At 48.0% G+C, this 16,846-nt stretch overlaps 2 protein-coding genes across 4 annotated transcripts; one reads left to right on the forward strand and one right to left on the reverse strand.

The window, feature by feature from the left end:
* The first annotated feature begins 586 nt into the window (after window positions 1-586).
* On the forward strand, window positions 587-11,410 carry LOC125552482 (protein DETOXIFICATION 42-like). 3 transcript variants are annotated; one of them, XM_048716057.1, is made up of 14 exons: window positions 587-1,032; window positions 6,899-7,341; window positions 7,459-7,580; window positions 8,609-8,815; window positions 8,929-9,122; window positions 9,228-9,363; window positions 9,474-9,570; window positions 9,656-9,756; window positions 9,849-10,012; window positions 10,127-10,198; window positions 10,316-10,432; window positions 10,533-10,628; window positions 10,717-10,838; window positions 11,058-11,410. In XM_048716057.1, the coding sequence occupies exons 2-14, from the start codon at window positions 7,151-7,153 to the stop codon at window positions 11,098-11,100; spliced, it is 1,662 nt and encodes a 553-aa protein (XP_048572014.1). In that variant the 5' UTR covers window positions 587-1,032; window positions 6,899-7,150; the 3' UTR covers window positions 11,101-11,410. The 3 variants fall into 3 exon arrangements, with proteins under 3 accessions (XP_048572014.1, XP_048572013.1, XP_048572011.1); XM_048716056.1 differs by having other exon boundaries at window positions 7,027-7,341; XM_048716054.1 differs by having other exon boundaries at window positions 588-1,032; window positions 7,001-7,341.
* A 524-nt stretch (window positions 11,411-11,934) lies between these two features.
* On the reverse strand, window positions 11,935-16,132 carry LOC125552481 (probable glucan 1,3-alpha-glucosidase). The gene is made up of 6 exons (XM_048716053.1): window positions 14,467-16,132; window positions 14,093-14,366; window positions 13,881-14,016; window positions 13,432-13,642; window positions 13,137-13,343; window positions 11,935-12,596 (listed from the first exon to the last, which is right to left on the reverse strand). Exons 1-6 carry the CDS (start codon window positions 16,024-16,026, stop codon window positions 12,228-12,230), a joined length of 2,757 nt encoding a protein of 918 aa, XP_048572010.1. The 5' UTR covers window positions 16,027-16,132; the 3' UTR covers window positions 11,935-12,227.
* Between the last annotated feature and the right edge of the window lie 714 nt (window positions 16,133-16,846).

Genomic DNA, 16,846 nt, shown 5'->3' on the forward strand with positions numbered 1-16,846 from the left:
CAAGCTTCTTCTCCACCGTTGGCAACACGGTTGATGGAGAGAGCCGCCACCCAGCTAGCACCGACGGCGAGCTCACACGCAAGCGACCACTGGCGCGCGCGCACAAGTATTCAGACCAAAAAGCAATCACCAGATCAACTTATCAGCAGGAAAATTATTCGGGAGTGCTTGGCCCGGCGACCGGCGTAGCTCAGGCCGTCCTTGGTGGCCTAGCTTGTCCTCGGTCGAGACATAAAATAAAATGCATGGCGCGTGCACCACTCTCACTGTCACCGCTACTCTGACCGACCTCCGCAACCTAACTTTCCCACGGGTTCCATCGTCCCTCTCCTTCCTTCCTCGGTGCAGCTCCTTTCCACACAGACGTCTTCTTCTTCCCCCGGGAAAAGGAGGTCGATGGAATGCGTAAACTAGGGGTGGCACGAAGGCGACGCAGGCGGGCGGGCCATCATCCCCCGGGAAAAGAAGCGGGCCAGGCTTTCCATTGCTGACCTCTTTTATTCAGAGAGAGAGAGAGAGAGAGAGAGAAGGCCTCCTAGTGACTAGTGAGTGACCTATATCCTCGACTTGTATACTGGTGAACGCACACCGCACCACCGCGCTCCCGCTGCAGCCGGAACTTTTCCTGGCCGGCGAGCCGCCAATGGCGCGGTGACACGGCGGACGGGGCGCCGGTGCGCGGCCCGGTGTACGGCGGCGACACGCGCGGGCCTGTGCTGGCCACGCGGCCCGCGACTAAACAAGGATTTTCTCCTAGCTATTGCGACTCCGACCTGGACTCCAGAGCTAGCGAAAAAGGCAGCGGGAATCCAACGGACCCTCGAGCCGTCGCGCGACCGCAAGTACGCGCGCGTGAATCGTGCCTCCGGCCGTCCTCTCACGGCGCTTATTAATAGGGGCCACGAGCCAGGGTGGAGCAGCAGCCAGTAGCTCCCTGCACTCAGCGCCCAAGAGTGCAAGTGGAACCAAAGACACACACGGCCAGCTAGCTCGGCACCCAGTCGCCGGCCGCTTCGCCACTTCAGGCCAGAGGTACGCAAGCGCATGCTTTGATATGGCTTCTGTCTCTGCTTCTGCTTGATCGTTCTTACAGGTAGCTAGATCATCGATCGCATGTCGATATAGTGCTCTTCGGACGGGAGCTCGACCAATCGTAAGAACATAGCTAGCTAATGTCTTCGAGGCATGGCTGAGCCGAGCCCAAGCATAGTGATCGACGGTGACGTGTTGCACGGCAGGCCGTGATGCGTAGTTCTCAATGTACCGACGTTTTAGCTAGAGTAGGTGATCGTTAAACGTAACCAACCATCCGAGCAAGTGCAAGTGTTTTCCTAACCACAAATTGGCCCGGTCGAGAGGTGTCTCTGTCCACGGTGTACGCTTCGACTGTGATCGATCGTTGCACTACAAGAAGCTAGGATACTAGACTAATCAACCACTCTACACACATGCAGTCGCTCTATGAGGTGGATTACTGTCTTTTTTTGGCGAAGATATGCGGTGGATTACCACGCAGGAGTAGAACTTGGTTGTATCCTTCTGCGCACTCTGCATGAGTCTGCCACGTACTACGTAGTTGACCAAGCAATAATGCATATATATTGATATATGCACACATAAATCAGAAGTAAAAGCCATGCAAAGCTGCATTTCCGGGAATATAGATGCTGTGCCAGAGAAGCTTAACCGATTGATAGCCATATTATTCGCGCGTTTATCTGCACCTTTAAATCTTCTTTTTCACGCTCCGTCGGGTAGTGGTTTTCTAAAGTTGGCCGGCACCAGTCCAAAGCTGGCCTGGTTGCTGTTACACAAGAAAGAGCGATCAGGGTAACCACACGTCAGTAGATTCAGATATCGTAGCGCCTTTTTTGTTGCTCCATTTCAACCAAGCACTCCAAAGCTGGCAGGCACCACCTATCAGCATGGTATTAGTCTCCGAAAGCTGCTTAACTTGCCGATGACGCAGCTCGCATTCCACTCCCCTTTTGTTGGATACATTTATAAACAGTTCGATCGGGATATATATAATGTGACATTTCTTGGCTTTTTTGCTTTTAGAGTGGCCAACATTCGGGATAAAACCATCTGATCAAGCATTGCTTATTTGTTTGTCTGCTAGTGATAATACTCAAATGTACGGACTACGGATGCAGAAGATGATAAGAGCGGAGTATATGTGACTGGTCAAATACGCACTAGACAGAACACTTGTAGTTTTGTTACTGCAGTTGTTTTCTCGGTGTGTTGATTGGTTTTATACAGAAATTTTTCAAATTCATGGATACTGTTTCGGGCTATTTTGTTCACTGTGATTGTGATAGCTGGGCCAACTCGTGTCTTTTTAGTAGTACACTTTTTTGCAGTCACAACAAACAAGATTTAGTAAAAACATACAGAATATATACAAATATGCAACAAACACAATACAACTATGATTGTCATGCATAAGAGGAACTTGGTGATACTTTGTACCAGAAGCTTTAAGAATATAGGAATTATAAAAAAATAGTCATGCATATAAGAGGAACTTGGTGAGCATGATGATCAAACCCTGGCTGGCCCAACATAGATGGTGCTAGCCAGTAAGCCCTAACTTTATTTTGGAATCACCAGGTATGACAAGTTTTGTCGAGCATTAGTATCACATCTTATGCTATGCATTCTCCCCCAGAATTGTTTGTTGTGGAGCTTCAATTCAATGGTCACATCTGTCTATTTCTAGCCTTATCCTTGAAGCACTATCTTGGGCAAGATATTCTTGAGGAAACTTATAGTGAGACTGAATGCCAGGTATTTGAGTTAAATTTGATTATCACAAAAAAGAAGTTAATTTTTTAGCAGTCTATTTTAACACATTCTCTGGAGTCTGAATCGTCTGTCGCAACTCTCAGATGTATCTAAGCATAGGGCATAGAAACACCGCAACTTCGATATGACATTGTTATCCATGAAAACAAAGTCTCGCACTACCGTGTTCTTTATTTCTGGTACAGATGGTTGGCTTCTCTTGTTGTAGTTAACCATGCCACCTGAAGATGGCACAAAAGGATAGCAATGTAGCCGTAGAGAATTTTGTTTCAAGAACAATATTGGTATAGTACATGATTATTTTCTCTTTATTCAATGTTGTTGTTTCTTCCATCCTTTCATTCTAATGCTTAGACCTTTTCACACTCCCTTGACTCTCGAACCGGTCTTTGTTCTCAACGCCACTAAAAATTTCTAACGTGATACGACAAACGATATGCTGACACCATACTATCGTACATGTCGTACACTAAATTTGCTTTTATCACTGAGTCGTTTGCCTTTTGAGTTTTGTCAACATACAATTAGATGACTCCAACCTGATACACAAATTATGGTCAAAAGGAGCAAGGTTACTTTGCTAGCCAATCAAAAGTAGAAAGAGCAACGTACCAACTTATATATGTATGATTGGAATTATTTGTGTAAGTGGTCAGTCCAAACTGCTAGTGGCACATCAGCAACATAATCACAGCACTAGGAGAGTTAGTGGCGCCCAATACATATTTATGTTTGATGTTTTTGTGGCTTAAGATCAGATTGCTTTTCATAAAGGTTGGCGATGAACTATGTTTGATGTTTTGTGGCTTAGTTGCCATGGGGTACACTAAATGGTTGTAGTATATTTAATACTCCCTCCGTCTCAAAATAAGTGTCTCAACTCTAGTACAACTTTGTACTAACGTGAGACACTTGTTTTGGGACGAAGGGAGTATGTGAATCTAGCCAAGTCATTTTCCTGCAAAGGACATGGACCAGAAATGTAGAAAGTAAATTCGGCACTTAGTTGCCACTACACAACACATATTTTCACTGTTCAATACTTTCCCAAGTTTCCAAAAATTGTGAAAAAAAATGGTGAATGCAAGTTAGCTAACTGTTCAACACAAAAAGAAACGAATAGTGTGCGAGTTATCTAACCAAAAAACATTCTTTTTTGTACTCCCTCTGTAAACAAATATAAGAGCGTTTAGATCACTAACATGTCATGTGAGTCAAACTTTTTGATTAATGTGTGTCAGTCCACACGGCATAGCATGACTTACTACATGCACACATTATTTCACACTATGCATACGACACCTTTGCGTCTGATTTTCATACAAAACTGCAATCGATGGTTGCAGCCCATGAAGCGATGGTCATGGATGACTGTTAACATGTGTTGTAAAGAATAGAGAGAAGTGCATATTTCAACCCTGAACTCTTACCCTAGTCTAATTTACAACCCTGAACTTTAATACCGTCTAAATTACAACCCCCAAGTCTCAAAACCGGTTAGGATTCAACCCTCCCCTCCCTGTTGACCGGTTTTGACCTAGGGTGACCAGTTTTGACTAGTCAACGGATCCAATCAGCATGCCACGTCAGAATTTTTTTTCAAAATTTCAAGAAAAACTAAATAAAAATCTATAAGATCAGGGAAAAATATAAAAAGGCAAAATTCCGAAAAAATTATTCGCGAAAAAAGCTAGGGAAAATAAAAAATGATTTTTTTCTGGAATTTGAGTTTTTGGGTTTTTTCTGGATTTTTTTTGGAAATTCGTTCTTTTATCCGTGTTTTTCGGAAATTGGATTTCTTATTTCTTTTCCTGGATTTTCTTCGATTTTACAGGTTGTTTCCTTGGAAATTTTGCATTTTTTGCTGATGTGGCATGCTGACTGGACCTGTTGACTGGTCAAAACTGGTCAACAGAGAGGGGAGGGTTGAATCCTGGCCGGTTTTGAGAGTTGGGGGTTGTAATTTAGATGGTATTGGAGTTCGGGGTTGTAAATTAGACTAGGGCAAAAGTTGAAGGTTGAAATATGCACTTCTCTCTAAAGAATATCGGATAGAAAGAGTCATATGTTAGGGGTGCTCATTTCACAATTTTTTTGGAAACTTGGAGATTTGTTTTTGAATAATTAAATGTAGTGGCAACTAGTTGCGCAAAAATTCACTCTCGAAAATGAAGCGATGGAGGCGCAAACTTATGGCATACTAAAAGCCTCACATATATTGTAGCTTTCCTGAGGGGACTGCATTATATTTACTCGCTTGCCATTGATGAGGAATAATCCAGAATCTTGTGTTACCATTTGGTATATTCAAGTGTCATTTTAGTTCTACAGATGTTTGGAGTATAGTTCACTCCATTGAATGCATATTCGCCTCTCCTTTCCCCAATGCTAGATGGGGGAAATTGCCTATAAAAACATGATGACAAGTAGTCTCAGCGATATATCCAAATAAGATGGGAGGGACTCCTGTCATCTTTCTCATTGGAAAGAGTGAAGAGAGAAATAGCCATGAGTAGTTGGGAAACCAAGATGGCTGCCCCTTTTCGTCTTCCCACCTTGAAGAGGAGGAAGATTCTAGTATAAACAGGGCAAAAAGGAGACTAGAATGGGGTGGCTAAGGAACGCAATTGGAAAACCACTACCCTAGTTCTTCAAAGCCAAACAACCATGCATGTGATATGTAAAAAAAAATGCTACTTCTAAATTACTAGTGGGTAACCCATAAGCATGCACTATCTTGTAACCAAAATTATAGTGAACTTGATGTTAGAATGGCCCAAACTACACTAGAATCGCTATACATCTGTAGTTTGAGTACTACCTTTAGTAAGATGATCTTTCACTGCACGGACATAATTTGTTACATGAGCATGGATGCAAGAAATTAATTCGTGACAGTAGTAAAATTACTATGTTGCATATCTAGAGTAATATATAATATCACATCATTTGCTTTGTATGCTTTAAGGTAGTCTTCCCGGTGTGAAAAAAGAGAGTTGGTAGCTCTCTCATCGTCTAGGTCTCGAGCTAGTTGTTCCCCTGCCATACTCAAAACGGGCGTTTATCCAAACATTCGAGATCCCCTCTGCGAGAATCGTCACGCTGAAGCTTCATCATGATCTTTAGGCGTCCTACAAGTGGTCAGGGTGTTGGGCGAGACCCCCAAAATCCTCAGCTTTTTGCCATGCCGCCTTGCCGCGGCCCATTGTTGATCCGAATCTCTATCATGTTACTTGCATCGCACCGGACGACGCGGCACGTGGGAAATTAACCATTGGCGTGCAACTACTGGCCCATCGCATGCGACACTGTTGTTCGATGGGCGAAGCAAACTAAAGCATGCCATTGCCGTACGAGAGATGAGGGGGGGGGGGGGGGGGGGGGGGGGGGGGGGGGGGGGTCCGATAACAGAAACTCTTTCCGGCCGGTCGAGACGATGATCGATCGCCCATGCCGCCTACGCCGGCCGGCGAGGCCGTACCGTACGTATCGCCGAGGCCATCCCAACGGTGGTACGTATGGCAGTTGCCGGGACGGCACTGACGGGTCGACGACGGCACCGCTGGGTCGATCGCCATGTCCACTAGCTTGTGCGTTCGATCACGCAACGTAACGGCACCAACCAATACCACGCCCGGCCGGAACCCCGGCCAGCCCGGCGCGGCGGCGTCCCGCACACGCATCCCGTCACGCGTTCCGGCTGCATCACGTCGACCCCTCGGCTCGCCGGGCACTCGGCGATCGGAGCGTTCCCGGCGGCCGGCCCTGGAGCACGGGCGTTCCGCTCCATTCTCGTCGGCAGGAGCATGCACCTCGTGCAGCTCGCCGTTGCCTCGCCGCACGCGTCGCCAGCCGGCCGTAACGCCCGGCCATGTCGCGTTGCGCCCCGGCCCGGTCGTCACGGCGGCCGGTCGCTTTCCTGCTCTTGTAACGAAAAAAACTCCGATTCCTTTCTGTTTTCGCCTTTGCTTGCGCTGCATGCACACACACACACTGACCACACGCACACATAACCGCACGCACGGCACGAGCTGATTCCTTCCTCCATGTCAGCTGATTTATCTATCTTTTTTGTTGTTGAGAAAAGCTGATGTATTTCTTGTGAGAAACATTTCACCGTTGGAGCACGTCGCCACATCTGAGGGACTGGCTGACACGCCCTGCCCCCGTTCGCCTTTCCATGTGACAGCTGCTGATCGGTTTCCGTATAAGTAGGGGCGAGCTGCCGCTTCTCCTTGTGCTCTCATCCCTCCTCTCACGCACAGTCCTCTGCGCGAGCACGTATACCCTGAACGAGCGAGCCATCAGTCAGTCTCAGGCAAGCATCATACCTCTGTGTATGGAGGAGGGCGCGGCGGCGAGCATGGCCGTGGGGGAGAAGCGGGTGGCCGTCGACGTTCCCGCAGACGCTGCCGCGGCGGCGAACGGGCACGGCCCGGAGGAGAAGGCCGTGGAGGAGCTGCCGGCGCCGTCTGCATTGTCCGGCTGGCCCAGGACGACAGGGATGTACCTCTTCGTCATGAACATCAGGTTCGCCCTCGTCCCATGCATCTCGTCGATTTCCTTCCACCTTAGCGCCCGAGTACGTCTGTCTTGGGAGTGCTCGTGTTCCTCACGTCTGATGTGCTTAACTGTAACCTGTCGCAGGAGCGTCTTCAAGCTCGACGAGCTCGGGTCAGAGGTGCTGCGCATTGCGGTGCCGGCGTCGCTTGCCTTGGCCGCCGATCCCCTCGCCTCCTTGGTGGACACAGCATTCATCGGCCGTCTAGGTAAATACATATCACCATACAATCAACCTATCTATCTATCTGTTCATTACGCAATGAAGAAGAAACATCTATGAGTCGCTGTTGCTGCACCATCTTGACTTGTGCCGCGACCTCGCGGCGTTCGCGTCTTGCGGAATTTCCGCGGGATAGATGGAGCTTCTCAATAAATTTTCACCACGGATAGGGCTTCTCAATTAATTTTCACCGGCAGTCCTGATTTTAGGCAGTGGTACAAGGGAATTTCCCGATATGTGCCACCTTTGCTGTTTCTGTCAGTGGATAGTCCCTACTTCAGTTTCCGGTTTGTCAGTTTGGCAAAGTAACCGACTTTGCTCTACAGTACCGATCGCTTGATTTGGACATGTAACTGGCTCATTTGGCGCCAAAAAACCCTCCACGAAGTGCGCGCTGGAGAATTTTTAACCTTTGCCGACAATTGCGCTCACCTTCTTTTTCTGTTTTTTGCTAATGGTCATGGCTGATAAATTGCTCGTTTCTTTCCTTTGATTCGGTTACATTGGTGTTTTTATATACTTATATAAAAGATCTAAAGTAACAGTATTTTCGGTTTTTATTTGTTCTTTTGTGCATCACAAGGGCCTCTGTTCCGAATATTCCTTTGCGTGCCACTAGCAATTTCTCGTTACACAATTGGTTAGCCAGGCACATGCTGAGCTCATTCTCTTCATTTTGTTACCTTGAAATAACCATTCGTCCGTTTCATTTCTTGTCGAGAGGCGTCACCGCAGCCCCATTTTGATCTTTTTCCGTTTTGAGTGTGTTCCCCCATTTACACACAAAAAAGTATGATTCTTTTGAAAGATATTCTCATTTTTTCTGTATTTTTAGTATGCCAGGTCCTTGGCTTTAGTTTTCAGTTGCAAGCAAGTCACAAAAAAAATCTGTAATCTTTCAGACATCTGTTCTCATAGTTGTCTCACATTACTTTGTGTGTTGTAAGAGATAGGCTGCTGCTACTGCTCTGAGATTTAACGCAGTAAATATGTGCACGATTTTTCAATGATCAGGTTCGGTGGAGATAGCAGCTGTTGGTGTTTCTATTGCCATATTTAACCAAGTCTCCAAAGTCTGCATCTACCCGCTCGTTAGCGTAACAACATCATTCGTCGCTGAAGAAGATGCCATCATTAGCAAATACCTAGAAGAAAATAACAGCAAGGACCTTGAGAAAGCCGCTCATGTGCATTCAGATGCTTGCAATGTGCCCGCATCTGGTACCGATTTCTCGCAATACACCTGGTTTCATATAATTCCTAAACGGTAATTTGGTTTGACCTCAGGACTGAAGTATTCTTCATGAATCCCTATGTGGAACTCTGTTTTACAGGTGGTGAGACGCCGGTGTGCGCTAATTCTTGTATACCCACAGAGTGTGCTGATCTCTCCAATCAAGGGTGCAAGAGAAGGTACATACCTTCTGTGACATCGGCTCTAATTGTTGGCTCATTTCTCGGGCTAGTCCAGGCCGTGTTCCTCATCTTTTCGGCGAAAGTTGTGTTGGGCATCATGGGTGTGAAACATGTAGGTGTTGTTACCTTCTCTATCTGTCCAAGTTTATCTTACTTCTGTAGTTTCTTGCTATCCATGATGATGATTCATATTTTCATCTGCATCACACTATTCCAGGACTCACCAATGCTAGAACCTGCGGTTCGATACCTAACGATCAGATCACTTGGCGCTCCCGCTGTTCTCCTGTCTCTGGCAATGCAGGGTGTTTTCCGAGGCTTCAAAGACACAAAGACACCGTTGTATGCTACCGGTAAGAATATCTGGCGATGATTTACATTCTTTCAGCTGGAATATGGATATCTGTTTTCAAGGAAAAATATCTGAAGCGTTACTAACATTTCCTTGCAATTTCTTTTGCAGTGGTTGGAGATGCAACAAATATCATCCTAGACCCAATTTTGATGTTTGTTTGCCACATGGGTGTCACTGGTGCAGCAGTTGCTCATGTCATTTCCCAGTAGGTTTCACCACTATACCAGTAGCATCTAGAGCCTATGTGTTTCAGTCCGTCCTAACAACTCCACATCCATCTTTTTCTTCAGGTACCTGATAACCATGATCTTGATATGTCGGCTCGTCCAGCAAGTTGATGTTATCCCACCGAGCCTTAAATCCCTGAAATTTGGGCGGTTTCTTGGGTGTGGTGAGATACAGTTGGAACCCTGGAACTGGATAACATCTCTCATTGTCACTGATCCCCTGGAAATGACTCTGAAAGTGCTCTGTTTTCTTCAGGATTCCTGCTGCTCGCGAGGGTGGTAGCGGTGACATTCTGCGTCACTCTGGCGTCGTCGCTGGCAGCCCGCGACGGACCAACCATCATGGCGGCCTTCCAGATCTGCTGCCAGCTCTGGCTCGCGACGTCGCTTCTCGCCGATGGGTTGGCCGTTGCTGGACAGGTCAGATTGCCATGTCATATTCCCATAGATTAATTAGTCCATGAGAAGCAGCTTCAGTAGAGACTACATAGAGAGTGTGCTAAACTGGGGCGTGTTGTGGATGAGTTCTTGCAGGCAGTGCTCGCAAGCGCGTTCGCCAAGAACGATACCAAGAAGGTGATTGCCGCGACCTCTCGTGTTCTGCAGGTTTGTCACAGTTGATTCTTGCCACTTCTCCCTTTTTTCCCCCTAGAACACGCAAAAGGTTCGCATTTCGGTTCATCGAGAAGAAGAGGCTAATGGCGATCTCTTTTCGCCTTGCAGCTGAGCATTGTTCTGGGGATGGGCCTCACGGTGGTGCTTGGTCTCTTCATGAAGTTCGGCGCCGGCGTTTTCACAAAGGACGCCGCTGTGATCGACGTCATCCACAAAGGCATCCCGGTAAGAGCCTTGCTGTTCAAAACATGAGAACTCCATACGAGAGATGACTATTTCCCAGGATTCGGGCACTGAATATAGCTGCTCTGTTTGGGATGTTCAGTTCGTCGCCGGCACGCAGACGATAAACGCCCTGGCGTTCGTGTTCGACGGCATCAACTTCGGAGCACAAGACTACACCTACTCTGCATACTCCATGGTACCGTAGATCCTTCCACAGCAGCATCAAAAATTTTAGCTCTGAAACTTGTCCCGAGACTGAAATTGGATCCCATGGAAACCTTCAGGTTGGGGTGGCGTCCATATCCATACCGTGCCTGGTGTACCTCTCTGCGCACAAGGGATTCATCGGCATATGGGTCGCATTGACCATCTACATGAGCCTCAGGACCGTAGCCAGCACCTGGAGGTATGAACGATACTATGCTCCACCCTACCCCCCCTCCTCATCACTTCATCAGTACCTCCATTTCTACGGTATCCCCGGCCCTTTTCTAGTGCCGTTCACAGGAGGAATGTTTTCAAATCCTGCTGAAAATTGAACTGTTCTCTGTGAAATCCTTGCAAAATATGTGTTCCATAATCTTTCAGCTATGGCTCATCAAGGCTTTGTGACTGATGTCTGCAGGATGGGGGCAGCGAGAGGGCCATGGGCTTTCCTCCGGAAGTGATGGATCGGCTCCCGAGATTGATGGCGGCTTGTCTACAGTGCAGGGCTGGTAGATAGCCATATGCATACGCTCGTTCCATGTAATTAGAATAAGTGTAGTACTGTGTTGCTGTTTTAAGCTTGGCGTATTGGAGTTAGATGGGGCTTATTGCTTTGCTTCGCGGCCGTCTGCCTTTTGTTGGGGGAGAGAGAGGCTACTCTGATCTTGTGATTCATGTCCTTGTTCTGTGCCGGAGATGGCGATTTAATTGGACCAGTGCTCTGTAAAAATCATACTACATTGATACATTGGTCTATCCCTAGTTATGTCATTTTTCCTCTCTTAATCCTTGTATCGAATGTACCGGAGACCATTCTTCTTGCCGAAGATGAGGTTTTGTTTTCGAGCTGGGAAATAAAATTGTCTTCACGGAAAAAAGATTGTCAAACAAACATCCAAGCTGAAAATGAGTAATACAGTAGTACTCCTACTTATGTTGTTATGCGCCACTTTCAAGGCATTCTACACTCTTAGGTCGGAACAGAGGCTGGGGGCTGAATGCATTGCCTGCCGCCATTTCCTACTTCAGCCAGTGAATGTAATAAACGTTTTAATAATAACTAGCCGCAGGGCTGAAAGCAGTTACAACTGGATACTACACTTTGGTCTGCCTGCCACAACTCACAACTGCAGTTGCAGGAACTCAAGCTCTTAAAGTATGTGCATTCTGTCTGAGAAGGCATTATTTGTTACCTTTGTGTTTGGGCTATGTTGCCTATGTTGATGGGATTACAATCTTAGGCAAAGAACTATCCAAGATTACACACACACACAAAAAAGTACTAAATTGCAATGTTGCAAGAACTTCATATCGCATACATCATACGTGGCACACCAATTTCAGTATAAGTGCTACAGGTATACATCAGCAATTTATGTCACGACTTATGTCAAAATTGGGAGTACAAACAGCATGCGTACCAGGCACCTGCAGAAATTTTGGGTCCACTGGAAGTCTGAAACAATGAAATTTGGGTGTCCACAGATAACATTTACGAGTCTGAAACTACGCTTCTAGCATTGCTCGAGTTTATAGCCTGACAGCGAACAATGGAGACATCAGGCTCCAGATGTGAATGGGCTGCATATCATGCGATCCTTATCGTCCAATCATCTACAACACGAACATTGGGCCTCCTGACTGTTGGCGCAACAGACTTTGAACCACTCCTTAAACTAATCGGTCCCAGATCAATTTCCACTTCTTGGTTCCCAGGTTCAATGATAGCCTTCTTTGCTCCCGATGATAACCCAAGCACTATAATTCTTTCAATCACACACTCAGTTGAATACACCTTCTTGCCCAGACTATCAGGCGCAATATTGATTGAAGTTAGTTTATTGTCTGCAAATACAAAACGCCGATGGATGAATGCCCCTTGCTGATAATCATAACTTTTCCCATCATCCACATAAAGTTCACCTTCTGCAGAACCCGAGCTATTGAGGGCTATCACCTGATCATTGCAAACATACAGAGTTAAATAGTCTACTTCAGAGAATAAACCACACTACTATGTAGCTAGTAGCTACATCAACCAAACAGATTTGCATGGTCATATATTTAGCTAGTTTTGCGTTTGCAGAAGTAATGCATGTGCCCAATGCTCAATTCTAGCGATGAAATCACAGCAACCCCTATCCAACAGACCAATGAGCCTAATAATTTAACAAGCATTGCAATATGATGTATAGTTGATCCTCATAACTACATCGACTAATCTGGAAGGAGCTAGCTAAGGTTCACAAGCAACATGTCTTTAGTAAAGAAAAAGGTTCACATGCAACGTCTTTAGTAAAGAAAAAGGTTCACATGCAACGTCTTTAGTAAAGAAAAAGGTTCACATGCAACTTTTCATTGGTAAAAAATATTATGAAATACCAGGTAGATATTAACACTTTTAATGACTATTTGCACATCACCAAGAGAACTATTAAATGGGATTATGAGTTACCAAATAGCAAGATGTTTACACAGGCAAACATGTTTGACATACCAGGGTGTATGGATCGTTCACCATCTGAGTAGAACTGCGCCTGAATCTATCCTTTCTTGGCACAATTGTGCCTGACCTTTGGAAGCTTGGTATGCTATCTTCTGAAACTTGCAGCTTGTGTGACACACTTCCCTTGTATGGTGATCCATTTCTCAAGTCATACCATAACTCCGTTCCAGGAAGGTAAACCGACACTGATTTCTGGCCCTGCATGAAGTTATTATATTAAAATGCATGCTGCATTTTCCAGCAAAATATGAGTGATTTAGAAAAAAAATGCAGTATCACTACTCACCTCTTCGTAAATTCCTTGGGCCAAAATGCTTGGCCCAACCATAAAAGCCTCACCATTATTATATGTTTCCTTGTCATCAGGAAATTCCAACCACAAAGGACGCATAACAGGAACACCAGTTACACTAGCCTCTTGGAACAGAGTGTAATAGTAGGGCAACAATGAATACCGCATATGTATTGCCTCCCTCATGAGGGCAGTTCTTCGCTCTCTGTAGTAAGTACAATGAGTATGTTAGCCTTGAAACAAATATCAATTATAATCTACTTTTCCAAACTAAGTTATCAGCTTAAATTTTCTAGATGATAGTGTGAAGTCACGTCATGGTAATAAATTTTCCTCAATTATCAGCCAGTTCTTTAATATATTTTCTCAGAGGGGATTACCAGCCATGTTGAGAATTTCCAAGATAAACAAAACTCTACAAATTTAATTATTTGTGGCATTACCCAAATAACCATGGCTCCCGCCTCTTGGTGTCATGGTGAGCATGACCTCTAAAGAAAGGATAAAAAGCTCCTACTTGGTACCAACGCACCAATAGGTCAGGCTCAGGATTGCCAAAGAATCCACCAACATCCGCACCTGTCAAAGGTTCACATGTTAGTAAGGCTTTTAACATCAGGATTATGAGGTGAAGTTGTAATATAGGTCCACCTACCAGAGAAGGTCATGCCAGTAAGACCAAGAGTTAAAACCATCGGAATAGAAGATTTAAGGTGATCCCAATCTGCAGTGTTGTCACCGGTCCAAACTGCCCCATACCGTTGACTTCCAGCAAAGAAGGCCCTTGACAAAACAAAGGGCCTGTCTTTACCCTCACCTCGCTTGAGAAGCCCATCTGATGTAGCCATATGGAAGTAGTACCCATATGCATTGTGCAGTTCTCGATGTTCAACATCACCATTATGTAATGCATCCCTAGGCATGGTGACCTATTGAAGAAGATTGATTCATGCATAAAATGTTTCAGTTTTTCTGTAAACCTCGCCTTCACAAGATAATGCATAGGCATATTGCAATTCAGAAACATACCTCAGGGCCGTTGAAGACTGATGGCTCGTTCATGTCATTCCAAATGTACAGCGTTGGAGTTGATCCCTTGTAGTTTTGATAGGAGAACTTGTCAGCCCACCAGTCCCGTATTTCAGGATTCAACATGTCAGGATATGATGATGACCCAGGCCAGCACCACCCATCGTAGTCCTTCCCGCTTGCATCTTGAACATAGTAACCTTTGGCAGTAGCTTCCTCATGGATGTGGTAACCACTGTCCCTCTTCATATGTGGGTCTACAATAGTTACCATCTTCCTCCCCTTATCTGCTATCTTCCGCTGCATCTCCTCTGGGTTCGGGAATGCGGAACGGTCCCATGTGAAATATCGCTTGCCATCAGTGTGTTCAATGTCGAGCCAGAGCACGTCATATGGAATATCATGCTCATCAAACCCAGCATCCACTCCAGCAACATCCTCCTCGTCCCTGTAGTTCCACCGGCACTGGTGATATGCCACTGCAAACTGCTGTGGCATGGAGGGCGTACCTGTAACACTGATGTACTGCTTGATCACATCCTTCGGCTCAGAACCAACAAAGAAGAACGCATCAACCACACCAGCCTCAGCCATCCACAGCGTGTCAATTCTCCCATTCTCCGTTGATGCCGCGCCATCCCACCCTGGTGCAAGCACATCAATCTGCATCTCCGCGGCATTAAGCCAGAAGAATCCTGAAGATGCACTTGCACCATGTGCAATCATGAAGGGGATCGACCCATACAGCCCAAAGGGCGATTCGTGGAGATACTCGAACACATCGAGGTTGAAGAGGCGGTAAGGCTCGGACTCCTCAACCCCCGGGCCGCGTGTGGGACGGAGGGCGAGCGATGTGGAGCCGTGCTCGGGGAGGCCATACACGAAGTCGGCACCATAGAAGGAGACGTCGAAGGTGATCGACTGCGGGCCGCGGGGGCGCGTGTCGGTGTGGCTCCTCAACTGCTCCTCCCAGGTCTCGCCCTCGGGCTTTGACTCCTGCAGCGGCTCGAAGTCGAAGAGGCCGTGGGAGTTGAAGGAGAGCACGGGGTCGCCCGAGCCAGCTCGGCGGACGGTCAGCTCGAAGGGATCGTGCTTGACGACGACGTCGAGGTCGGAGGAGAGCGCGACGGTGGAGGCGCCGCCGACGGTCTTGGGCTTGGAGAGGTGGAGCGCGCGGGAGTCGACGTCGGGGAGGAGGACGTCGGGGACGTGGAAGCGGCGGCTGGGCGGGGTGTTGGCCGAGTAGTCCTCGTCGATCTGGAGGCGGAGGGCGTGCGGGGGCAGCGCGGAGAGGCGGAGGAGGAGCGGGCGGGGGCGGGAGGGGTGGGAGAGCTCGGCGGTGAGGGAGCCCTCGGGGGAGACGGCGAGGGAGCCGGCGACGAGGGAGAGCGGCGCGTCGAGGGAGTGCGGGGCGCGGGTGCGGGCGCGCTTGCAGAAGGGGGTCTGGTTGCAGTTGCGGAACTCGTCCCTCTTCCAGGCGAGCGCGGCGGGGGAGGCGAGCAGGAGGAGGAGGGGGGGGACGGCGAGGGGGAGGGCGCGCGGCCGCGGCGGGGGATCCATGGCCGCGGCGTCGGATCTGGTCTGGACTGTGGAGCAGCGAACTCCCTCTGCCCCTTTGCTCCCTCGGCCGGAGTCTTTGCAGGACTGGGGGTGGGGGGATGACTCGCCGTTCGTCGATGGGCCAGCCGCCGAATTGGGAGCGTAGCGGGCCTTGTAGGGGCCGTGTGGTAGATTTTGTGCGTCTTGGCAGGCCTCCGGAGCAACAGCGCTCTCATTCCCTCGCGAAATCAAGAGATAAGAGAAGGATGTTCCTATAAGGCTTTACAGAGTTCAGTGATTCTCGGCCGTCGGATCGCTATGCTTGATGGGTTTTGGGCCGTTGGATCGAGAGGTGGGAGGATCTGGGCCGTCCGATCTGGAAGAAACACTGCTGTAATGAATAGTAATGGCAACAGAATGTAAATACCATGCCCCACCAGGGCATTTTGGTCATTTCGCGTGGTGGGGGTATAAAAGGGCCAGGCGCTCCTGTGACGGAGACCTAGCCGCCGCCTCCTCCTCCCGCACCCGCTCGTCCCTCCCCCTCCTCCTCTACGCCTCCTCCACCCTAACCCTAGCAGCACCCCACGCCGCCGCCGTCTCCTTCGCCGAGCCCGCCAGACCCCCGCCGCTCACCTCCCCTGCGCCGTCGCCGTCGTCCACCACCACCGCCACCGCGGCCCCATCCTCTTTCCATCCCCGCCGGCCCCAATCCCCTCGCCTTCTCTCCCGTGGCCAATGGATTCACCCCTTGGGGGGGGCGATTCCTCCGAGCCGACGGTCTGCAGGGCCAGCCGAGAGCGGCACGTACCCCGTCAGCGCGTCGGTGGCGACGGCCCCG

The sequence above is a fragment of the Triticum urartu genome, chromosome 4 (genome assembly GCF_003073215.2).
Source record: "Triticum urartu cultivar G1812 chromosome 4, Tu2.1, whole genome shotgun sequence".
NCBI classification, from domain to species: Eukaryota; Viridiplantae; Streptophyta; class Magnoliopsida; order Poales; family Poaceae; genus Triticum; species Triticum urartu.